The sequence below is a fragment of the Lathamus discolor genome, chromosome Z, assembly GCF_037157495.1.
Source record: "Lathamus discolor isolate bLatDis1 chromosome Z, bLatDis1.hap1, whole genome shotgun sequence".
Lineage (NCBI taxonomy): Eukaryota > Metazoa > Chordata > Aves > Psittaciformes > Psittacidae > Lathamus > Lathamus discolor.
Window position 1 is genome coordinate 109,311,316 of NC_088909.1, and position 20,115 is coordinate 109,331,430.

The window sequence follows — 20,115 nt, forward strand, 5'->3', positions numbered from 1 at the left end:
AGATAATACCTTCTAAAACTCCAGTGGCACAGCAGGCTGGGAAGCAAGGGTTTGACAGGAGTATTAGCCTTCTCTCCGCACTGGAAGCAGATGCTGCATTTCACCTAAGACTCTAAAGCACTTGCATGGTACTAGCACCACAGCAAAGCATCTCTGAATTGGCATTTAAGGAAGTTGGTATTAAAACCTTACTCCAGCCGGTAATCTTCCAGGTCACTCTTTATCAGCATTTAACATCACTTCACTTTTGCACTGTTGTTTCCTCTAATGCTTGAGTAGTGATAAAATTTAACTCCTCTGCAGAAACTCAGGACTTCTCATTAAAGCTAAGATTCAAGGATTTCATAGAGTTCCACTTATGGTATCAAAAGCCAGTTTACACAATAACTGTAATATACTACTGTTAACATCAATGAAAAAAAATCATCTGCTAAAGAAGAAAGTTTGCTAGGTATAATCAGGAAGTTACTTGATGCTGTATTAAACCCTTCTACAGCATCGAGATAAGCACATGAACATCTTGGAAAAAAAAGCTAAAATGATTAAAAGCTAGAGATGCTGAGACTGATGGGAGGCACCTGTATCTCCTTAATCCTCTTCTACATACTGAAAGGGAAAAAAACCAAAACAGTGGTCTCATTCGGCTCAGTTAAGCACTGAATCATGCAGACTATGTCGGCAACAGAGCAGGGAAACTGACAGCAAGGAGATGAGGTACAGCAGTGCTCTATGGCTTCAGCAACAGCTAAACAAAAGCACAGTGCAAGACAGAGTCTTCTGGGGAAGAGTGAATGGATTACCACATGCAACAAATGAGGACTACAGTTGTACCTGGGGATTACTCCCATATAGGCAGATTATATCTGTTAGTACTCATGCTTTGTATAAGATAAAGCCCTAACACAGTTGTCAAACTACTCAAATGTCAGCATATAACCTGAATTCAGCATGAGAAATGGATACACCCAGTTACAGCTCAGGAAGAACAGCTTTGCATTAACTTTCAGCTATCACAGAATGCCAGGCTAGTTTGGGTTGGAGGGATCTTAAAGCTTAAAGCCTGTGGCAGGGATACCTTCCACTAGAGCAGGTTACTATATGCCCCTGTGTCCAGCCTGGCCTTGAACACTGCCAGGGATGGGGCAGCCACAGCTTCTCTGGGCACCCTGTGCCAGCACCTCAGCACCCTCACAGGGAACAGCTTCTGCCTAAGAGCTCATCTCAGTCTCCCCTCTGGCAGGTTCAAGCCATTCCCCTTGGCCTGTCCCTACAGGCCCTTGTCCAAAGCCCCTCTCCAGGTTTCCTGTAGCCCCTTTAGGCACTGGAGCCACTCTAAGGTCTCTCCTTAAGGAGCCTTCTCTTCTCCAGGCTGAACCAGGCCAGCTCTCTCAGCCTGGCTCCAGAGCAGAGCTGCTCCAGCCCTCCAGAGGGTTTTTTTTGTTGGTTTTTTTTTTTTTTAGAACTTAAAAAAAAAAGCTACAACAACTTAGGTCAACATTATCACAAACCTGCCCCCATCCAGCTCTTATTAATTGTACATTATCAGGCATTCGACAAAAGCAATTCCATTTTGCTAAGTCTTGCATAAGAAGCATGAAGAAAGCATGAAGCATACCCATACTCTTTTTAAGCCAGAAACACCACCTAACTGATCACACCAAAATACTGGGACACTGAAACTAGTGCTTTTTGTTTCCCTGCTTCCAATTCCAACACCTCACTGCCACCACTGAAATGACTTTTTAAATGACAAAGACTGTGAACATGCCATTTGACTACTCACTAAGCGGCATGGTTTTATTTGTTAAAGATTGCTTGGATTTTAGCTATCACTAGTTGTAAAGTATTTGTTTTAACAGAGCAATTCATACTCATAAGGAATAAACTGCTCCAGTGGAAGATAAATTGTATAAAAGGATGCTTAGGCTTTATTTCTTCGCCGAGTGCTTCTTGCCCCCCATTTGCGTCAAAACTGCAAGGGAGAGCGTAAAGACAGGATCTTAAATTCTATCATGTTCATTATATATTTTAGAAAAGTGAACGCACGTGCTAACATTTTGTTTCAAGATACACAGATTATGTGATTAGAATCCTACTGGCTGGCTGGGAGGATCCAGCAAGATAACTACAAATTACTCAGAGGGCTAGTGTCAAAAGGACCTCTGTACTTATTTAGCCCCTGCTCTAGATTACTGACCCACTTATGAAGAGCTAAGCACCCCTGCTGTGCAATGCCAACACCAACCCACTCCATCTGTTTGCTTCTGCTTTCTCAGAACCCCTATTAGTCTGTGTAAGAAGTTATGTTAATTACCACATGAGCAGCTTTTGCATACTACACAACATCAGCTTCACTTCATATCTAGTCACCTTGACAGAAAGCACAGAAACACAACAATGCTAATCTCAGCACGATTGTCAAGGACATAAATATATGCATATTTCTAAAGGGGCACTGTAACTTAACTTTTGTCCAAGCTGCTCTCAGTTTTCAGAAAAGCTTGTAGGTATCTACCTGCTTTGCATTTCAATGATGAAAGAGTACGTTAGAGTTAAGTACTGTATCATGCTCTCTGGAAATCTCCAAGGGGACTAGAATCTTGTGGAACCACAACTGCAGCTTCTGTTGAGGCAACAGTGGCAAACAGAAGCATCCGACAACACTTGTCAGTATCTACACTGAGTTAAACAGTATTAGTAAGTCAATCTAAAGCTAGTTAAATAAAACCAAACACAACCAAACAAAAAGCCCAGCTGTCACATCAGAACTGCATCTCCGTCTGCAGCTTAGCACCTCAAACTTCCTGCTGACTAGGAGATTCACATTCAGCATTTTATTATTTATCCCTGCTGATCAGCAGATCTTAATGAAATTCATTCAAGTGGGCCTCAAGCAGCAGTTTCATTAACTTACGAAATCCAAGAACAAGAATCTCCAAAAGTCATTACAGTACTGAGCTGACATTTGCTCTTTCTTGGGAATCCAGACTACTGCTGTCAAAGTGAAATAATACCAACAGTCCAAGAGCCTACAGACTATGAAGCTCAAGAATTCTGTACAGTGTTGCTAGCAACCCTTATACCATCTCATCCCTTAAAGCCACTTCTTATTTTAGAATTAAGCCTTGTATAATAGCCAACATTACTCGAAGAGCTATCTAGCTACCTACTTACTCCTAAGGTAGTAAAGAAACGTAAAACCAAGGTCCAGTCCTTTTTATAGCTGACAGGAAGAGAGAATCATAGAACCAAACAGGCTGGAAAAGACCCTGAACATCAAGTCCAACCATTCCCCAGCACTGCCAAGGCCACCCCTAACCCATGGCACGGAGGGCCTCGCCTGCATGGCGCGTGAACACTTGCAGGGACAGTCACTCCAGCACTGCCCTGGACTGCCTGTTCCAATGCCTGAGCACCCTTTGGGGAAGGAATTGTTCCTTAGCTCCATCTAAACCTCTCCTGGTGCAGCTTGAGGCCGTTTCCTCTTGTCCCATCCCTTGCTCTTTGGAAGCAGAGCCCAGCCCCTCCTGGCTCCATCCTCCTGTTAGGCAGTTGTAGAGAGCGATAAGGTCCCCCCTGAGCCTTTTCTTCTCCAGACTAAATCCCCCAGGTCCCTCAGCCATTTCTCATCACACTTGTACTCCAGGCACTGCACCAGCTCCTTCTCTGGAGCCCTCTGGTAATAAAATACATGTCTTGTAATGATGGGTCAATAACTGAAATCAAACAAATGAGAACAGTGTATAAAGAACTGCAGGTCACAAGAGTTCTACAGAGTGTAACAAAGGCTACACAGAGTATAAAAAGGTATGTGTATATTTAACTTTGCATTGTTTAAAGAATTATTTTCTACTTGACATGACATTTTCTACATGAAAAGAGGTCATGCAAACAGGAGGACAAAATAGACTAGGAAAACAAAGATACACAATCATAGAACAGTTAAGGTTGGAAAGGACCTTAAGATCATACAGTTCCAACCCCCATGCCATGGGCAGGGACACCTCACATTAAACCATCTCACCCAAGGCTCTGTCCAACCTGGCCCTGAACACTCCCAGAGATGGTGCTTTCACAACTTCCTTGGGCAACCCATTCCAGTGCCTCACCACCCTCACAGTAAAGAACTTCGTCCTTATATCCAATCTAAATTTCCCCTGTTTGAGTTTGAACCTGTTACCCCTTGTCCTACCACTACAGTCCCTAACAAAGAGTACCTCCCCAGCAACCTTATAGGCCCCCTTCAGATACTGGAATATTAGAATACTGTTTCTATCTTCTAACATCACCTTTGAAATGAAATTTAGACAACTGTTTTTCTGAACTAGCAGTATTTACTGCCCCAGTAGCCCTAAAAGGGAGCTCTTGGAATTCTTTTAAGAGCTTGAGCTCTAGAAGTTAGACGCACAAAGCGAATCTCCATATGGCATATTCAGCTTCTGCTTTACAAAGTGCTTTCCAGTTAAGCATTTGGTCTTTGTCATGGTAAAGCCTTGCTAAATACATAGAGTCATCTCATGTCAAGTCAAATATTATCCCTGATCTTCAGTCTACTGATACACATTAAGACAAGAATGCTCTAATGTTTTATTTCTGATTGTGTTCCAGCTGGCAAAAGAAGAAAGCAGAAGGAAAACTCAGAATTTGGGGACTACTCTAGGGATGAAAACATAAGCAGAGGGCAGCATTAGAAACAAAAGGTGAAAAGATACAGAACAGAATTAAGGTAGTCATTCATTCACAGCATACTCAATTTTCCCAGAAAGCAGTGTCAAATCTAAAAGAGAATGCTAAAACCATTATCAGGTAACAGCCATAACATATTTAATATGTGGAAATTATTATCAACACCAGTCCAGTCTAGTTTGTGCTATGATTAATACAAAGTCTAAAAGCAGCTTGATCAATGTGCTAATTAATGCAGATATTAAGGTCATAAACCAGACACAGGTCCACTCCCCTAGAGATTAAGTGTCCAGGGGCAAAATGCCCAGAATACTCCTGTGCCACCAGATCTTCTACTTTTGCAAAGAAAAGCACACCTGTGAAGTGATTTGATACCTGTATGCCATGTAATGCACTTATACAGGCACCTTTGTGGGATTTCTGTACATGAATTGAGAGCAGACTTCTGTATACTTACAAACGTAACCCTTGCCTCTCGCACAGCAGTTGCTATGAATTAAGTTGAGAAAGTCAAAGGGGTAGAATGCAAGTCATTCACCTACATGTAAATATGCATCAGGAGTAGAATCGCAGCACTAGAAATTTTCCAAGTTATTAAATAAGAAGCACTTTCATTAACCAGTAACATATTACAGTAAATAAACTGGTCTTCAGAAAACCTGCCTCCAAAGATAAAATACCACTTCAAAAGGGAGAATGGATTCAGCTTGTACAACTTAAATGAAACTACCAGACGTAACTGAAAATAATTAGATGACTGAAGTGTTGACCAAGGAAAAACAAGTCTTTTGTGTTTTTTTTTTTTTAGTGGAAGTGTAGGTTCCATTATGCCCCTCCGATCATAGACAGGGTTATCAAGTAAAAGCATAAGGCAGTGCTACAAACAGCTGTGCTAGGCACCATCAGAGCACATACAATCTGGAATCAACTTAGTAATGAAAATTTAAGTGTAAAGATGTTATTAGAAATCGTGACTTCACAAAGCATTGATTCAGTTGTAAGCAAGCATTATATAAAACCAAAAGAATCTCACAAATCAAATGCATGGAATTAATTTTTTAGCCATTTGTGTAAAGGAAAGCCTAAACATCCATTTAATCATCTCTGAAGGGATTGCAACAATTTTGAACACAACAGCACTTACCTTGGTATTGTCACACATTTTGTATTGCAATTCTGGGTGGTAATGGCCTTCTCCAGCTCATCCAGCTGTCCTGTTTTCTTGAGCTTCTTGACCAAGCTTTTCACTGCTTTTTCACACCACTTTTCCTCCTGACCATTCTGCTCACCACCACCAGCCCCTCCAGAGCTACCAGCAGATTTTTTCCATCCCAGAAGTCTCTTCACAACTGGTGGAGTGAATGGCAAAATGGACATGACTTTCACCAGACTTGACACTCAGCAAGCAAGAGACTCCCGTTTGATCCCTAAAAACACAAACCAAACCAGACATTAGCACTGAGGTTTCATAAGAAACAAATACCTTGCTTAGGACCTTTAATTACCAAATGCCATAGGACACTGCACCCTAGAGCACAAGCCAGATAACAGTTCAGAAGCAGCCTGAATCATGGTTAGGTACTTCAAGAAGGTTCAAACACAAGTTTGCTGCAGACTCTTCAACAGCTAGGACAGACTAAGGTTACTGTTGGATTAAACACTGAATTTGTCCTCAAGATTTCCCTGGCTAAAGTCAACTCCAGAAAATCCAGAAGTTAACTAGAACCTAATTTTGCATCTAGGCTGGCTGGTTTTAATCACTAAAATTTTTCACAAGTGACTGACAAATCACACACACATATATACCCATTCTGCCTATCTCCAAATTAACTTAGCAGGCAAAATTGTGTTTGGAATGTCATTACAGTTTGACAGAAGTCTTCCAGCAGCCAGCCATTTCACAAGCCTTTTCTCATTTTGTTTGTCATGTTTTCAACAGCTACCAATTTTTGTTCCATGGGGGACAGTGATTTGAAATACACTAAAGTCTGGTAATAAGGTTATTCCCATCTTTTAATCTTGAGTTCAATGGCCTACAGATAATGAATCTTATCAACTGGCAGTACTTAGAATCATCAAATCTTTCAAAATTCATTAAAGGATATTTAAAGCCTTAGTTTGCAGTTACCTAAGCAGTAGAACTGTTTTCAATTTTAATAGCCTTCATTCAGTATCAATTACCTGAATGAGGATGTTTATACAAAATGAAAGATTAGAATGGATGCTAAAATTTGGGCTATGTTTAGCATTCACTGCAATTTGCACTTCAAATCAGTTTAAAGAGGAAATGATAGCCATTTAGAAAAAAAAAAAAAAAAAGAGTGTTTTGGTTTTGCAGCTTCTGTTAGGCTAGTTTTAGGTATTAAAACATAAGACCCAAATCAACCATATCATTTCAGGCAGACAGCTGTTAGAAATAGCCTGAGAACATAATACTCCTATGGATAGAAATAAGGTTGTGGCTTTGGTTTTGGGGGGCTTTTTTTAGTTTGTGTGGGGGGTGTGTGTGTGTGTTGGGGTTTTGTTTGTTTGTTGGTTCGTTTTTTGGGTTTTTTTTTTCTTTTTCCACTACAGCGCCGTATTTCCAGGCAGCAAATAGGTATTTGAACTCCAGGAAGTTACCTTATTTCCAAGCTGTCCGAGTTAGTTCAGTCAGCTGAAAATCCCTTGTTTTAGCTAAGACTACCATGAGGCTACTCAGTTTTAGCTTTCAAGGCAGCCTGTCTGCCTCCCCATGCTGTAGAGGCACATCCCTTGCTTCTATCCAAAATATACCAACTTCATCTTACTGAAATTTCCAATCTGCAAAACAACATGGTTGATTTGGGATACTTCAGGCTACAGTAATCATGGCTAATTTATGCCTTGTCATGTCTCTGCAGTCTCAGAGAGGATCAACAAGTCAATAAACACTAGATTATATTCTACGGGTTACTTTAAATCATAAACTTTCAACTTCCACAGAACAGAATATTCAGTAGGAATGACATTTCAGTTTCAACTAAATTATATCTCCATATACCAGCTTCTGAAAGCACCTAAAAACAGGACTGAAGGAAGAATGGTAAGTATGGGGGTCAAGGAGTCAGGGGTTACAATAAACAGGGACTGAACTGTTCTGCACATGTTCTGAACTGTGCAGGCCTGGGAGTGAAACACACTAGACCCCCACTACAGTCCAGAGTTGCTCCACAGATAAAACAGGAGGCTTGCACTCTCTCTCCTGTTTTAAGGTGTCCAAAATGGGGAATAGCAACAATAACTCCGAGCTTACAAAAAAAAAAAAATCTTTTTCCCATTTCCAAAATATTATGAGCTCAGACCTAGCTCATGAGAAATTTCCAGGTATTATCCTTAGTTTTGACCAGTTCCTTTACAGACATGTGCTCATCTGTACCTGTAAAATCACAGGTTGATGCCCTATCCCCAGGAAGATCATCTTTTTCCAAAACACAAAACAAAACATAAAGGCACACATTTAAAGGGGCCTTTATGACAATTATTGCAGCTTAGGAGCTATTTAAAGGAAAAATACAACACACACTACTGCTGCAGTCTGCAAGGCTTAAACTACCCTTTTCCTTCCAGCTACTGTTTTGCCACATCAGGGATTTGCCAGAAGTATCATATGAATTTCACCAGTTACTTCAGTAGCGGCCCCATATCTTTTAACAAATGAGCAGAGAGATTGTGACACAAGTAGGACAGAAATTCATTCAGCTTAATACTTCAGCCAATTGTGGTGAGTACTCATTGGAGAATATGTCAGCCACCCTGATTTATGGAGAAGTGGCACTCTGCTCCAAGCCTAGAGGAGGCATCTACAAAAAGCAAGGCATGGTTAGGCTGAACTATGAGCAATTTGTATAAATGCAAAGTAGGCAAGTAAAAAGCCTTGAAAAACCCTACGAGGTCAGAAGAGTACTGCATATAGCCTGGTGCTCCATCACCTTAGGTGGCAAAAGGACATGCTACTCAAGGATATCACAAACCTGGCTAATTTATACAGCCTGCTCTCCCCATAATTATACAGCATCTTAAACTTACAGCATGAAATTAAAGGCCACATTCCTACCTATTCCCATCAGCAGCCATTTATGGACCTGTTGTTCGCAAATTCATCTAACCACTTTCTGAACCTGCTTCCCACTATCTCTTGTGGCAGACAGCACCACAATGCCCACTGTTGTAAAGAAGTACTTTTAGCTATTTTTTCTCTTCCTAGTTTCAGAAAGTGCCTCTTGTTCTACCACTGCAAGCTTTGCTGAAGAACCATTTCTACTCATCTGGTCTGCAAGCTTCATGATTCTGTACATTTGAATCATGTCCCTCCCTCAAACAGAGGGCTATCAGCCTTTTGTCAGAAAGAAGTATCTGAATGAACATAGCTCATACAGTTTGAGAAGGTCTTCTGGGCAGATGCCAAGCCTGAAAGCTTTACTACTTCAATTAAATTACAAATACTCAAATTACAAGTACCGCAGAAGGACTACAGGAAAACTGTATCAGCCTATGGTCATCTTCTCATTTTTCTTTTTGGTCATAGTACCCTAACATTTTCCACACTGTAATTAAAATAAAGACAGAAATCTACACCTCACGAGGTATTCTGAGATGGAAGGCAGACACCACACGTCTGAATATCTGGCAGGAGCTCAAATAAAAATGAGGAGCCCTACACCTGCACTGGATCCTGACTATATCCACCTAGACAGACTTAGATACCATGTTTTACACTAGTGGGTTTAGGAGTCACTGTTGCAGCTGATTTTTGACCAGCAAATCCCAATTTCCACTCTAACATACCAACACACTGGGACTCTTGAGTAACTGCAGGGAGAACCTCCTTCTGGGTGCAACTATAGTTGAACTATTAGTATCAAGGCAGCAGTGCAACACAAAGCAGAAAGCTTCCACTATTTTTTATCCCTTTCCATGTTCTCTGTACTGTGCCTTAAAACTGTAGCTCTGAATGCCCAAGGAGTACTCACTGCACAGAGAAGTATTACTGCTTCGTTACACAGCTGGAACACACAGAGCACGTGCTGTTACTCCCAACAGATTAATACTGGAAGACTAACAAATTGCCTAACTTTGGTAGTATTTGTTTCATCTCTGCCCCCGTAGTATCTCTCTGCTTCCTGATGCACACATGTTTCTATAGTTGGTCAAACAGTGTCATAGTTGGCAACTTCTAAAGTCACAGTTTGAGTCATGTCTGCTATTATTCAATTCTACTGTGGTTCTCTGGAACAAGTATTAAATATTAAGCCCATGATCCCAGCAATAACTAAGCATAAAAGATGAAGAAAATCTTAAGGGCAGCATGCTAGCAGAGTAAAACCTTCAAGGGAAATTTTTCTTTCCTGAGTGTCTGGAACATGCTATAAACACATTGGTGCTACCAAAAATATCAAGTGATTTCTGGCCAATTTATTCTAAAGCCTTATGCAGCATATTTTATATCAGTCTGACTATTCATCTTAAACTTGAAATAAAGAAATCTGATCTCTCCTGGTTTTACTACAAGTATTCTGGCTTAGAGGAATTTCATTTGCCAGAGCTCTTCTGGAATAAAGAGGACAGAAGTTAAGCTTCTGAGGAAAGCAGATCGAGGAAAATAATTTGTGGTATTTGAGAGAGTCTACGAGTTCATTTCCTCCCTATTTTATCCCTGTTTTCATGATTTTTTTTTTTAAGGCAATGTTTTTTTCATTAATCCTGGAATTCTGACAACATTATCAATTTCACCAAGTGCACAATGTTTCAGGATATTTTAGAAGATGGGGGAATATCTACCCTTTCCCTTCACATGCAGCCCTGTGACATTATTGGCTTCAAGATAAGGTAATATTAATTGAAGCCTAATCTATTTAAGGCAGCATAATAAATTAATTATTTAGAAGACCTTACATAAGTCTAGACAGTAGTGAGATTTGAAGTTTTAAAAGGCATAGCTTGTGCAGTACTGCATGTCTCCTATATTAAGCCAAAATTATTAATACTTAAAGAAACAATAAAACAAGTATTTCACATTGCACTGAGCCAGTCTTTCCGCTTTCGGGCAGAACACACTCTAAAGCACTTGGTGAAACAGACAAGGGAAGACATTTCACTTCTATTGCACCCACAACCCCTCCAAAAACTGTCTTTTGAGATTCTAATAGGGCTCTTTCTCCTACAAATGCATCTTACAGACACCTGGTTCTGCCACACTGCAGGAGCTCAAACCTACTGCAATGTACAAGACTTTTCTGAAGAACACACCATCATGAGATATTAAGATGATGCCATTCTTCTCCACTCAAATTCAGGCCAAGGTAGGTCAGCTTTTAGTATTCCCTTACTGGATTTGAGGTGTTAGCAGCTTTTTGTTTGGGGAAGATGCGGGGTAGAGCTGGGGGAAGGGGAATTCTGCCCTACTGAGCAATGCCCTCAGATCCACCTCAGTTCAGCTTTTTAGCCAATTAGGCCAGTAGTGGGTAGAGGCTCTAAAGAGCTCCCTCCCAAGGGGCTCCATCTGTCCCACAGCTCCATCTGGCCAGCTCACAGGCCAAAGCTCAAAGATACGAAGCCAAGGTCCTGGTTTAGCTTTGACACCAGCCAATGAAGCTCAAGGCAGGCTGCTTGTGATCTGCAGGGACAAGAGCAAAGAAAATTCCTCCTCTGGGTCAGCTCTGGAATAGGAATTTGAAACATGCCTATATAGAGACTCAATGTACACATTAATTTTTATTACTCTTGAGTATCGCCATGCATTCTGAAACTCTGAATAACTGTACTATCTTTATATGGCTCACTGAAAACAGAATTACCCACTCCAAAAGCAGACTTCTTTTTTTTGCTCTTGCTCACTTCATGAAGTTTGATTATGAACCAAATGAGAAAGCTACTTTCTCAGACACGGAACTAAAACAAGGAGGATCATAATGTCATAAAAGCTTAAGAAGCTGGGTTTTTCTTCAATTACTACAAATTACAGACAAATGTAGTACTGAAAAGCTATACTGCTACTAGAAAATTTGCACACTGTATATAACTTGTTCATGGTACACTAAAATTGCATGCAACTGAAGAGGAAGAAGAGATGTTCATTTTACTGACCTTTGATTAAGCTACTAATGGGACTGATTATTTTAGCAACTGTTCTAGAACTGCAAGAGGAAAATAACCACAACTGCAGTCAGCCTATCCACCTGCCGCTGCAAAGCGGCGGACTTCTTCCACTTACTATTAAGAACTTTGCAGCATCGATCCTTAACTGAAAGACCTTCTTTAGATCTAAAAAAAAAAACAAACACAGAATAAACACTCCAAACCACAGCAGTTTAAGCCCTTTTTACCTCCTTTGCTTTCACTAAAATTTTCCATGTGTAACAGGCATGTATCAGTTTCATTATTTTAGAAAATAAATACTCCTGGGCTAAATTTGACAGGAATAGTCACAGAACTGATTATCAGGTACCTAGTCTTGATCTGCATAGCTTAGCAGCTTCTCCACTTCCTTAAACCACAAACAATTGCATTTAACAACAGGTAATGCAAATTCACTTTCAAGATAGGCCTAACTTAAATGTTCAACAGGCCAGTCCCCCACAGGCCCTCGATATGCAAGAGCTGTCTCCGCTTAACCTCTATACCTCCAGTGTAGTTAAATCTAGCCTGAGCTAGACTAACCTGACAGGAGACTCAGGAACTGCTCTCTCATAGTCTCCTCTTGGCCTTACTTCACACAATGGCTGTCAAACACACATAATCATCATAAAATGTCACCTGGAATGAAGCCTTACTGTTTGTAGTACAGATTCTCTGCTGGGAGTGGAGAGCAGCATTTTAGGAAGGTTGTCTGCAGTAGCCAATTTCTTCTAGCCCAGAGAGTATTGAACACAGGGCTGCCTGTACTATTCTATTACAAAAAAACTAATCCCATCGCATGACCTGCAGCAATTCAGTTTAACAAATCAACAATTACAAATATTTTGGCAAAGTAAGCTTAGGTATTGTTTGCCTCTCAGCACAGTTCACAACCAGTTTATGGCTTTATGATAAAAGTCATTAAATCCAATCTGAAAAGCAGAATTTACAGCTCACTTAGCAAGTCAGGCCCATAAATAGATGCTTTCAGTTACAGGGCATTTACGTGCACAATCATTAAGGCAGTGCTGAGTACATTTGGAAACGCTAGAATACTTTTTATAGTAATTAAAACTTTGCGTACTACTCTTTATATAAACAAAACTTAGGAATTCTCTTCAGTCTCAAGCAGAGCTCAGATTCATTGTTATCCAGAACCTACTACAAAGCCTGTTCTCCCAGTGCTTTTGTGGGAAAGGGATTAGAGAGGTGGAAACAAGTTTTGTTTTTAAAGTTGCTTTTAGCAGCACAGATTTTGCTGAGCTCCAATAAACTCAATTATATCAACTGGTGCTCAACACTTCTGAGAGATCAAGTGGAACAGGAAGATGGAGGAGGACCCAGGAGGGCCTTTCATTTGGAGATTTACTGAGCAATTCAAGCCTATTTGATTTTGTTTGTGAATCTACCCTCTAGGTGAAAGAGGAGATCAGTTACAAGACAAATTTTAACCTAATTTTTTTTACAATTGTGTTGCTCTTTTTACCATCAAACAGAACCTCAGGGAAGTTGACAAATTCTTCAAGATGTATTACTCACACCCAGCTTCTTCCAGAAAGAAAAGTGGATCTTCAAACACTTGTTCTCTTTGGTGACAGCCAGTGTAGTCAGGGTCTGACCCACACAACTGCAGAACAATCAACTACCAGGTTACTCTGTTAAACATCCCAACATATTGTTAAATATGCACTTAGACTCAGCTTTGAGATAAGTTTAAACCACCTTAAATGGGATCCTCCCCTTCCTCTTTCTAACGGCATTTGTAACCAACGTTATCTTTCATCATGATAGTGCTAAGCAAACGGGGGAAGGGACTTCAAAAACCTCCCCTTTACCTACATTCCCACTCCCCTCTAATTCACTAGAGATTGTAAACGTTAACTTTTTAAAGCTACAACTTAGACAAATAACCTGCACCAACACTGCGAAAGTCTAAATAGCAACCTCGTTCTGCTAAAAGAAGCTTCTCACCTTAGCAAGAGGTGAAAAGCTGCTTTTTTTTTTAGCCTGAAGAACAGAGCAAAGACTGATCAGTCTCTCACTATAGAGTTCAACCCCCACAGAAATAATGTCATGAATCAGTCTTGAAAGTACAGTTCTCCAGGCTAAGAGAGGAACACTTAAGAGCAGACTAACCTGCTGTTATGTGCGGTCTCCTAATAAGCTGCCATTATAAGCTCCGTGCTACAGATGGAATCCGGCTCTTTTATAATTGTGATAATGTGAGCTCTGCATGCAACATTCACAGGTTGCAGCATTTACTAACAGTGCTTTCAGCAATACTCCTTTGGTAAATTCACTTTTTCTTACTGCTATGTGTTTGTAAAGACTACAGCACACATGTGTTGGAATCTGGGGGCTGTCTGGTCAAAAACTGTGACAGACAACCAAACCATGGGAGAAGGCTGCAGTCTGAATCCCAGCTGTTCACTTAACAGCTCTCCAGGACTATCACACTGGCTCTTTACTTACTCACTTGTGGGGGGTTTTCTTCCCATCCCTTTTTACTTCCCCAGATTAAAGAATGAGAACTGAAGTCACACTTTTTCTCTTCCCTTCCACTCCACATGAGCAAATTACACACAGGAGCTCTACAGCCCTGCAGTACCCCCAACTACTTGCATTTTTCAAGCACAGCCTCTCCCATGCGCTTATCCTGCTGGATGAAGCACTCAACAGACTACGTTTGTTTACATCTCGCAACAAACATATAACTACAGCATTAAAACTAGTGCCATGAAGAAAACCACTAATCTTAACTCGCTCGTGTACACGTCTCGTGCAGGTAGCGCTTATTTCACGTCCGTGGCTCTGCACCTAGGAGGGGAACAGACAAAAAGGCATTGGCTGAAGCGGAGCCTAAACACTTCTTTTGCAACTTGCGCTTAACTTTCTCCAACACACCGGCGCGGAGTACTGCACACCTAATCTCTGCAAGAGAAAAAACACTGGACAGAGAGGGAGACGGAGAGGAAGGAGAAGCACGGCTTTGCCTGATATCCCCTCCTCCCCTCGCCCCCCGTACACACAGCGAGAGGAGCATGGACCGGCCCTTCCCACCCCTTACCGCGGGGACACCCCGGCGTGCGGCCGGTGCTGCGGTGACAGCGACCCCCGCATCCCCCGCCCCGCTCCCCCTCACGCACCACCAGCGAGGAGCTCCCCGCGGCACCGGCAGCTCCCCCAGCCCCGTCTCACCACCGCCGGGGCCCTCGGCAGCCGCCCGCCGCGTCCCACCACAACAAAGGGGGAGGAGGGCGTGGAGAGGCGCCCCCGGCCCCCGCCGCCACCAGGCCCGGCCCGGCTCTCACCCAAATCCGCAGGCAGGCGGCGGGACCCCGCTTCCCGAGGCGCGGCAGCGCGCTGCTCCCCGTCCCGCGGCGAGGTCCAGCCGGGCTGCGGGAGCACCCGGGACCAACCCCTTCCTCGAAGACGCTCGAACCCGCCCGGTGCTCGGTGCCGACTGCCCCGTTCGCCGCCTCGCCGCTTCCCTTTACCTCTCTCGGAGCCCCGCCCCGGCGCTGGGCGGGGAGGCGGAGCATTGATTCCTCCGCCCGTCTCTTAGGAACGGCGAGCGATGATTGGCCAGAGGGCTCCGAGGCCTGGCCCGAGGAGCCAATCGAGTGCCCGCAGAGGGGCGGAGGGAGACGGAGCCGGGGAGGCAGGACTTGCGTGTCCCTAGCGCCGGGGGCGGAGCTGCATCGCTGATTGGCTGATCCAGCTATCACTCCTCACCACCAGCGCCTGCCGGGGGTGGTTGACCGCGATAGGAGGGGCGGAGGGGAGGTTTGACTGACCCGCAGGAGCGCAGCCGCGCAGCCGTGCTGGCGGAGTAATACTGCGCGTACACCTGAGATCCGTCCCGTAGCCTGCCGCGATAGGGCGCGGGTGGGAGCTGAGAAAAAGTAGTGCGCGCCATCCCACCGGGAATTGTCACCCACCCGCCCGCGGGCGGCCAATAAAACCGTAATTAAACCGAAGTTTAAATGCATCTTGCACAGGGGAGGGCAAAATCGCTTCCCTCAGACCCGCTCCCCACCCTTCCCCGCTTCCCTCATCTCAAAATGGATGTAAACTGCCCGAGGCTTCATCCCCACACAGCACGGGCTGCAATGGGCACTGTGATGCTGACACAAGGCTGAGGAAAGCCTGCCCCTCGTCCTCAGTGGCTCCTCAGGGTGGTTTTTCCCTCATATCGTTGTCTTGCCTTGATTTCACCCACTGCCTTCAGTGGAGCTCACAGTGCCGACCACCCGTGGTGTGCTCACGGTGTAACACAACCGAATTCCTGAGCCTGAGTGCCCAGGCTCACCACAGGTAAATGATGAACCTGTTGCCTCACAACAACGTGACCAGGACCCATCAGCACTGAGAAGCTGTCACTTTTCCTTATCCCACCACCTTCCGTATGTCCCAACCGCAGACCATGTCTCTTATGCAGAGTCACAGAGGGGTTTGTGTTGGAAGGGACCTTAAAGCTCATCCAGTTCCAACCACGGGCAGGGACCCCTTCCACTGGAGCAGCTTGCTCCAAGCCCCTGTGTCCAACCTGGCCTTGAGCACTGCCAGGGATGGGGCAGCCACAGCTTCTCTGGGCACCCTGTGCCAGCGCCTCAGCACCCTCACAGGGAAGAGCTTCTGCCTAAGATCCCATCTAAGCCTCTTAGGTTCCATCTCACAACACAAGAGGTTGCTTTCTCAGCCATGCTCCTCTCCCAACCTGAAACGCTTTCTGGGTTGGAGCTGGATGATCTGAAGGTCCTTTCCAACCTTAACTGTTCTATGACTCCGTGTAGGTGTTGTGATTCAGTGTCTTGGGCACGTGTCCCATCTCAACAGGTTTGGTGCTGTCAGGAGCCAGGTGAGGCACCTCTCCCATCATCTCTATCCCTCCTGACAGAATGATAGATGTCAACTCACATAAATCTCTTTTTTTTCCTTTTCTGTGCTTGGAATTTCACAGCTTGAAGCACACATGCAGCTTTATTCCAAGTTTTTGTTGCAGTTTTTTCACCAGTTTGAGTTTCAAACTGATCATAAAAGAAATATAAAAGTAAAATGGAGGAGATTTTGCCCAAATGCGAAAGGCATTTTCCAAGGCCAGATTGAATGCGCTTTGGGAGACGTGGTCTAGTCTGAGACATCCTTGCCCGCAGCAGGGGGTTAGGACTGGGTAAGCTTTAAGGTCTCTTCCAACTCAAACCATTTTGTGATTCTATCATTCTGAGATACCCGCTGCAGACAACACATAGCTGCTAACAGATTATCATCGTGGCTTTGAAAGATAAGGACGTGTTCCAGTCATATTGTACCTGAAAACAGAGACTGGCTGTTCAGCCAGTGCAGCACTTCTTTTTGTGAAGGGTTCACTGTGCAGAGACATTTTATTTTTCTATGAACACCTAGTTAATTAAGTGCAGTTTTCCTATGGATTTATGTCTCCCATTCCCTTCACCTTTCCACTGCATTAAATCCACAGCCCCACTCTAATATCCCAAGGGCTGTCTTCTATATCCCAAAACTAATTTTACTGGCTTGTAACCTGCCCATGGAGTAGCACATGCTGATTCAGGGCTATCTCTTCTCTGTCTGGCCAGATGCCCTTCGATTCTCTGCTGCCAAGGAAGCCAAACAGTGCTGATAAGGGCTGAGCTTTCCCTGCTTTCCTCCAGGGCAGAGCACTAACAAGGTTTTTCTTTTCTAATGCCAACGAATCTTGACGGACATTGTGTTTCCAAAAGCCCTGTGCCCACTGTTAGGTTTGGTTGAAATAGAACAAAAGGTTGACTAGCTTATATTGGGGGATGCAGACACAAGAAACCCATCAAATTTGTGTAAAACTCCTTGCTTTAGGAAAAAAAATTGCAAGCAGTAGGAGAAGTAAAGCAAATGGAAGAAGGTGGTGTCAGGGCTGCAAATCACAGAGCCCAGAAGCTACCTTAGAGGCATGGTTGCCGTGGAGAAGCCAGGCAGGGATGTGCTCATACAACATGAACACCACTAGAGAAAGGGCTCCCAGCCATGCAACTGCAGAAATATCATTTGATTTGGTGAAAACAAACAGCAAAACTCAGCCCCTCATACCAAAGCAGGATAATGGCAGGTCATGATAACTAAACCACATAGATGGGCATGTTTTGGACACGACTGGTTAGGTATCAGTGGGTGGCAGTCCCATTTGCATTCGAACCTGAGTGGAAAAGCATCAGCATCTATTGCAAGGTTTGCTAATGTGTCAGGGGAATTGGCATCCTCACAGTAGCAGCACAGTGGTCTTTCACAGTCGCCTGTCTGCAGGAAAGAACAAGGGAAATCATCTGAAATCTGAAGGAAACGTGTTGAAACAGCAGCTGGCTGCACTGTGCTATAGAGAGTACACATTGACTTCCCAAAGGCTGTGACCAAATCCCCAAAGAGGTAAAAGAAACACAACGCTGATATCAGATAACTTCAAAAGACACCTGTGATTTCTAAATGACCTGAAGCTATCAGATATTGCTATGTGGAGTTGAAGACAAGTGTAAAACACAAGGCCAGGAAGGAAGGTCTTGGAGGCAGAACACATAGGTTTTGCGTTAAGGACATTATTGCCAATATGTCAAAATGATCTGTTAAACTGAAAAAGAAAGGAAGAGCTTTGAACAGAGCAGTGATACAAATAGATCAGCCAGCATGTTGGAGGCAGGAAGTAATGTATGACAAAAATGACTATAAATCCATGGAGAACCACTACTAAATGCTCCCAGATTTCTTAGCTTGTTCCATTGAAGCAGTACCATACAGTTTAGTAAGTGCTTTGTCTCTTACAACAGTGACTGCAGTGCTGCTTCCCTGCTTACTGTAAATGCCATTTCAGCATGTTATTTTCTCTCTGAACTTACATGAAGGTAGCTTTCATCTTCCGCAAATCTGCTAAAGATTATGAAAGGGGGAACGACACACAGAGAAGCTGGGTCTGGAAACTGAAAGGGACAGATTCCCTTTCATGCCACATTACTTCATGGCCAAATGGCATGAAAGCAGCCTTTCCCTGTCGTTGCAGGATTGCCAGCCACAGTGACGAAGAGTCCAGTGGTTGAAAAATTATCCCACCATGGAGGTAACAGCATGAAAAAATTCCTCTAGGATTGAGACTCTGTCTCCCTCAAGCTCAGAGGGTTAAATAGCAGCTGAAACCACTTCTCTTTACATCACATGAAGTCTGTAAGCAGCTTCACACTATGTCCCTTCTTATGGCAGCATGAAGAGGGTTAAAGAGGAAACCACACTATGCTTTTCCCATCACACAATGAGAGGCACCGCAGTTGGTTTTCGAGACAACTGCTGGCCTACTGTCCAAACAGGCATTTACATTAGAGTAGAGAAGAGCTTTAACATCATAAATGAAAAGAAAGCCATTGCATGAGGCAAAGAAGTCTCCAAAATGAATAGAAACTACTCAGTCGTACTGGCGTATAGTAGATTAAATATGTGCAAAGGGCCACTTGAACTTTAAAAACCACTGTGACTTCAGGCTCAGATTAACAGCAAAATATATAAAAAGTTTTTTTATATTTCTGCTCTTCTATGTATCTTTTCAGTCATAAAATTGCACTGAAATGTTGAAACTCAAATCTGTTCACTACCTCTTCTGAAATGCAGAAGTGTGTTTCCAATATTACATAAATCCCTGTTGTTTCAGACTAGGCTGTTACGAGAGTTCTAGGCAAAGTGAAATAAAAAAAGGGAAAGAGACCACAGTGCAAAAATCAGATTGCCAGCCCTTGGAGTCTGCAGTATCTGTCCTGTACCTTTGTCAAAGTGAACTCAAGATATAACTGGTATTCAAAATAATGTGATAAAAATGAAGATACGTCTTTCTGGCCCATCATGGTACAAACTTGTTTGTCTTATAAAGTAGTTACGTTTATCAGCTGGAATGGAGTTAGACAGTAATCCTTGTAATATCTCCTCTAAGAAGTTCATAGTTCACTGGGAAGATGGACAGGCTGGAGAGCATCCAGAGAACAGCCATGAGGATGATGAGAGGACAGGGCACCATGTGTGGAAAGGCTGAAGGAGCTAGGTTTGTTCAGACCCTGTCACCATGTTCCAGTATTTAAAGTGTGGCTACAAAGACAGTCTCCCTTTTTACATGGAGTTCCATGGAAAAGTCGAGGGCAATGGGCACAAGTTACTTCTGGGGAGATCCTGGTTGGACACAAGTGGAAAAGTTTTCCTAGTGAGAACAACCAGCCATTGGAATAATCTCCCCAGGGAAGTGGTGTGTTCCCCAACATTGAACACTGTTAAGAT

General features: G+C 43.2%; 1 protein-coding gene across 5 annotated transcripts in view; it reads right to left on the bottom strand.

The window, feature by feature from the left end:
* Nucleotides 1-15,334, bottom strand: part of SMAD2 (SMAD family member 2) — a 50,103-nt gene extending 34,769 nt beyond the window's left edge. Inside the window, exons 1-5 of one of the 5 annotated variants that reach the window (XM_065661350.1) lie at nt 15,132-15,334; nt 14,581-14,637; nt 13,360-13,447; nt 11,918-11,967; nt 5,831-6,113 (exon numbers count right to left, since the gene is read on the bottom strand). In XM_065661350.1, coding sequence (XP_065517422.1) covers nt 5,831-6,063 — 233 coding nt within the window. In that variant the 5' untranslated portion in view covers nt 6,064-6,113; nt 11,918-11,967; nt 13,360-13,447; nt 14,581-14,637; nt 15,132-15,334. Of the gene's footprint in view, nt 1-5,830; nt 6,114-11,917; nt 11,968-13,359; nt 13,476-14,580; nt 14,638-15,131 lie in introns of all 5 variants that reach the window. The other 4 variants (XM_065661345.1, XM_065661346.1, XM_065661347.1 and 1 more) reach the window with 4 other exon arrangements.
* Nucleotides 15,335-20,115: the final 4,781 nt, after the last annotated feature.